Raw genomic sequence first — 5,525 nt, 5'->3', positions numbered from 1 at the left:
ATGACATAATGCTTGCTAGACAGGGCACTCTGCTGAGTGATAAACGGGTTAATTCATGGATTAATTCTATCCCCACAATTGATCAAGAGATGATTACAGGTAGTTGCAAATTGGTAGCTAAGTACCCTATAGCGGTAAACTGGAAAGAATCTCACATCAAATTAATCAATAAATTTTATCTACCCCCAGCCAGGCTAGCGAAATTCTACCCTCTCAAGAAGGCGGATTGCCCGCGATGCTTTTATAGTGTCGCAGATATTGTTCATATGATATGGAGATGCCCTAAAATAAAACAAGTATGGCAGAAAGTCCAGTACTGGTTTAATAGGCTCTATAATGGGGATTATTCGCTATCTCTGCAAGAGGTTATATGTCTGATAAGGGATCCCATAACAGATTCCAAAAGTCGGATTTTGAATATCATTATACTAATTGTTAGATATAACATCTTTAAGTCCTGGATTGCTAAGAAGCCCCCTAGTTTAGGGATAATTCTTAAAGGGATCCAATCTCAAATTATTTACGAATCTTTTCATCTATCTCAAACCACAGAGAAAAAAATTAAGATATTCTTGACAGATTGGGCACCAATCATTAAAACTTATTCATTGCAAATCCAACAATTGATCTTGTCTCCATTTGTATCTTCCATTAGTTTCGCTGAGTTAGTTCTGCTTCAAGTATTCCCAGGTTCATGGATTAGGAACTTCAGAGATATACCATAAAGTCATGACCTATCTTCCTTTATGACCTATCTTCCTTTATGACCTATCTTCCCTAAGAGGGAGCCTTGCGGGCTCGGAGGTTGTTAGGGGGTTTTTTTTTTTTTTTTTTTTTCTATCCCTTTTTTTTTTTTTTTTTTTTTTTTTTTTTTTTTTTTCCTTCTCAGTTTTTTGTCCTTGTTTTGTGTTTTTGTTTTTGTTGTTTTCTGTCTTTTGATGTAAGGAAAATAGAAAAAAACCCAGCTCAAGTGTACAAATATTGCCCTCATTGATATGATTAATCAACTATGATAAAGTATATATATTCTGTATTCTGTTATGTTTTTTTGCTTTACAAAGTGCTTTATCTTGCCCTGCGAGGCATAAAAGGTTTGATTTATTTGATTGTACACTGTTCTGGATTCAAAATAAATATATAAAAAAAAAAAAGGAACCAGCAGTCTAATGACCGCTGCTTGATAAATACTAACTGCAGGTTCTCTTGTGAGAACCTGCAGTCGAGGAGAAGGCTTGATAAAGTACAAGACATAGCTATAAAAAGACAGCATCATCAATGATCTGTGAAAGTGGACTTCTTCTGTCACAGGATGCAAAGATACACGTGCTACAAAATGGCAGAAATTAGTTTAAGGATGCAGAACTTTACAACTCTATTCTGTATGGGTTAAAACAGGAGAATGGCTTTAAAAAAAGCTGCAGTTAGAGGATAAAAAACAATAGAAAGATAAGTAGCAATCATGCTACTATAGTTGTACCCAGCAGTTTAATGCCTTTATTTTAAAAAAAAAAAAAAAGAAAAAGCAAATTGAAATAAAAATTTTTTAGGATATCATTGGCAATTTGGGCACACAGTCTCAAAAATGTTCTCCACCCCGACCTATAAACATTATAATCTTTTCTTAAAGGGACAGTCTAGTCCAAAAAAAACTTTCATGATTCAGATAGGGAATGTAATTTTAAACAATTTTCCAATTTACTTTTATCACAAATTTTTCTTTGTTCTCTTGGTATTCTTAGTTGAAAGCTTAACTTAGGAGGTTCATATGCTACTTTCTTAGACCTTGAAGGCCGCCTCTTAAGAATGCATTTTAACAGGTTTTTCACCACTAGAGGGTGTTAGTTCATGTTTTTCATATAGATAACACTGTGCTCGTGCACGTGAAGTTACCTGGGAGCCATCACTGATTGGCTAAACTGCAAGTCTGTCAAAAGAACAAATAAAGGGGCAGTCTGCAGAGGCTCAGATACAAGATAATCACAGAGGTAAAAAATATATAAATATAACTGTGTTGGTTATGCAAAACTAGGGAATGGGTAATAAAGGGATTATCTATCTTTTAAAACAATAAAAATTCTGGTCTAGACTGTCCCTTTAAGTGAATACATACAAGTCAAGTCAATACAAAATATTATTTACATCCTTTTACATAATAAAGCTCAACTATGTCAATATAAACCACATTTCCAACATTTTTAGATTTAGGCAGGAAAACTCTGCCATAATACTTAAGAAACAAATGAACATTCATAATATTTTTCTCACAAGAATTTTTTTTTTTACAGTTAATAAAAAAATGAACAACCTTTCCCCTTTATATGTGTAAGTAAATAAATGAATCACTGCATCTGATAAATAATGCATAGCACAATCATTTTGTCTTTATCTGCCAGTTAAGTCTATAAATTAATTGTAATTGCAAATTATACATTCATTGTTGTGAGGTGACAGTGAGCATGAATTCATGATATTGGCAAGTTGACAGAAATATCTCTATATTGTTATTTTTGATGATATTGTATGGGTGTCCTCTGGAGATATTTCACAAATACTTATAACAGGATAGCAGTTTTCACATTTATCACCCATTGCCAAAGGACAGTTTTGTTTTGATCTTTTTGTAGAGTGCATGGAGTTCTTGTATGATAACAGCTTGGGTATTGATGCTGGTGATCCTTCAGAAAATGAGAAACTAAATAGAGAACTCATCCTGTTTTGATACATATCCTTCATGTGCTTGGCTGACCTGTAGAGATCTCCCACGAAACAGTAACATATTGGGTTGAGGCTGGAGTTAGTAAGACCAAGCCATTGAGCAAAGGGTCTCAACTGAAGAATCCAAGGAGATGGAGCAACATCTTGAGATGACTGAGGAATGTTAAAGTCTATCCAAATATCCAACATGTACACAGGAAGCCAAGACACAGCAAAAAGGGACACTAAAGCCACCACCATTTTTGCAATTTTTTTCCTTATTTTTAGCCTGGAAGCTGGAAATGATTGGTTCCTAGAGTCACATTCTTTGAAGTTAAATTCTGAGCTCCAAAGTTTACGTATGGTCAAGAAGCAAATTACCATATTGAATAGAACTGGCAGACAATACAGAGAGCAGAATAGAAGAAAATTATAGGCTTGTTTAAACATGACATGAGGCCATATTTCTCTGCAAATTGGAAATACCAGTGGCAAGTCTGGGACTATCTGTATTTCATCCTTTTTATTCATGAATATCAGAGGCATGCAGATGCTTGATGAAAATACCCACACTACAACAATAGTGAAAAATATTTTCTTCTGGGTAAAGAAAGATCTAGCATTAAGCGGGTTGTGTACGTTATAATATCTGTTCACACTAATGACTGTAAGGCTCAGCACACTGGCAGATACAGATACAGCTTGGATGAAAGGCACTGCTCTGCAGAGGAAATCTCCATACACCCATGCCTTGTATATCAAGTTGCCCACTGTAATTGGCATGCAAATACAAACTACCATGAGGTCACATATTGCCAGATTGATAAGCAGGCTTCTGGTGGCACTTAAACTAGATGTCCTGCCAGTTCTTTTTCTGGTCAGTACTTTTATTGACATGATGTTGCCAATGATACCCACTACAAAGGATACTATATACATGGCAGTGAGGCTGATAGTAACAGGTTCTTTGGCAAACAAAAAAAGCATTTGTTTCAGTTCCTCCACAGTCAGCATATGGCTTTCATTCCCTGATACATGCAGGGATACATTGCTCTTTGAGAGGAATTCTAGTACAGAATAATTAAATTCTGGAATACGGTCAGTGGAATTCATTGCTTTCCTTAGGCTAGTGGACACAAAATCAATGATTTTAGTTCCAATTTTAATTGGGATATCCTGGCTATGCCCGCAGTTTTATTCCACTTGTTCTTTTTACATTGTGCTTGCATGTTTTTAGTGAAAATGATCAATTCTAGAAGAGAAATGAAATAAAAATAGATTAGATCATTACATTTTGCTCCTATGCTAATGAAAAGGTTTATAGCTTGGAAAATTGTGCTATCATTATACAATGTTTGTATAAATTGTGCCTTTGCCTGGTTTTGCAAACTAGCTTTAGATTATCTGAGTGAGCAATTACTCAGACCAATAACCCTGTTGTGTGTGTGTGTATATATATATATATATATATACAGTATATATATATATATTTATATATAAGTATACAAAGGGCCAGCACTCACGGTTTAGAGAAACCTACTCAGGGTGCTTCCAAGATATCAGTATAAGCAGAAGAGAAAAGGATGCACTCGCCAGGATTTCAAATCATTACCTTTATTTACTTGTAACGTTTCTGGGTGTTTCCTCCTTCGTTAGGCATTAAAGAATATTTTTTGATGTCTGACGAAGGGGGTAACACCCCAAAACATTACAAGTAAATAAAGGTAACAATTTGAAATCCTTGCTAGTGCATCCTTTTCTCTTCCGCTTTTTATATATATATATATATACACACACACATAGACACACATATATATATATATATATATATATATATATATATATATATATATATATATATAAAGTAAATTCTAGGGAATTCTTGTTTTTCATTTATCTATAAGTAATAAGCCCACTATAAATGTTATATACCTACTCATCTTTCTGTTCCATGCACAATACTAGGAACAGATTACATCCACATGGGGAAATTTGAAGAAAGCAGAAAACAAGCGCAACCCAACTAGGTGCAAATCATTTATTGGAGTGTAAGTGTGCAAAACAAGAAAAGGCCACTTACAAGGTTAAGAACAAAATGTGCATGGATTTGATCATACGGTTAAAACCATATGTTCCCTCCGGTCCGTGCTGTATTATAATGATCCGTCGTGATCCTTCTTCACCATAGCCGTTAGAACCAAATGTAATGTTAATGAAGGTGCCATGATAATCCTTATCAGCTGGTCCGGTAGAGGTAAGAGAGTTCTCTACGCATTTCGGACGAAACGTGTAGAGAACTCTCTTACCTCTACCGGACCAGCTGATAAGGATCATCATGGCACCTTCATTCACATTTGGTTCTAACGGCTATGGTGGAGAAGGATCACAATGGATCATTATAATACAGAACGGACCGGAGGGAACATATGGTTTTAACCGTATGATCAAATCCATGCACATTTTGTTCTTAATCTTGTAAGTGGCCTTTTGTTGTTTCGTGCACTTACACTCCAATAAATTATTTGCACCTAGTTGAGTTGCGCTTGTTTTCTGCTTTCTTCCAGTTTTCCATGATCAAGTGGACTGAGAAAAATATTCACTAATACTTCAGGCTGCAACCCACCTTCCAGGGCTTCCATAAAGGCAACAGAGGAAACAGAGAATCGTAGTGGTTCATTTTCTTACAGTAGCACCTTGGACTACACCTATCTGACAATTAACAGCTGTACTCTTTCACTTTGGCCAATGCTGATACTGGCACTTGTGTTTCTTCTGGTTTCACAAGGGGAAATTGTCTATGGGATATATCAACCTCTTATTTTAATAATATA

At 35.3% G+C, this 5,525-nt stretch overlaps 1 protein-coding gene across 1 annotated transcript; it reads right to left on the bottom strand.

Moving 5' to 3' along the window:
* Positions 1 to 2,318: 2,318 nt before the first annotated feature.
* Positions 2,319 to 3,807, bottom strand: LOC128642121 (orexin receptor type 2-like). The gene has a single exon (XM_053694792.1). The coding sequence runs from the start codon at positions 3,805 to 3,807 to the stop codon at positions 2,494 to 2,496; it is 1,314 nt and encodes a 437-aa protein (XP_053550767.1). The 3' UTR covers positions 2,319 to 2,493.
* Between the last annotated feature and the right edge of the window lie 1,718 nt (positions 3,808 to 5,525).

Source organism: Bombina bombina, chromosome 11, assembly GCF_027579735.1.
Source record: "Bombina bombina isolate aBomBom1 chromosome 11, aBomBom1.pri, whole genome shotgun sequence".
NCBI lineage: Eukaryota > Metazoa > Chordata > Amphibia > Anura > Bombinatoridae > Bombina > Bombina bombina.
This window is presented reverse-complemented; position numbering and strand designations above follow the sequence as displayed.

Excerpts from the sequence above, each read along its gene's own strand:
- LOC128642121 (XM_053694792.1), bottom strand. The coding sequence starts at position 3,807 with ATGAATTCCACTGACCGTATTCCAGAATTTAATTATTCTGTACTAGAA.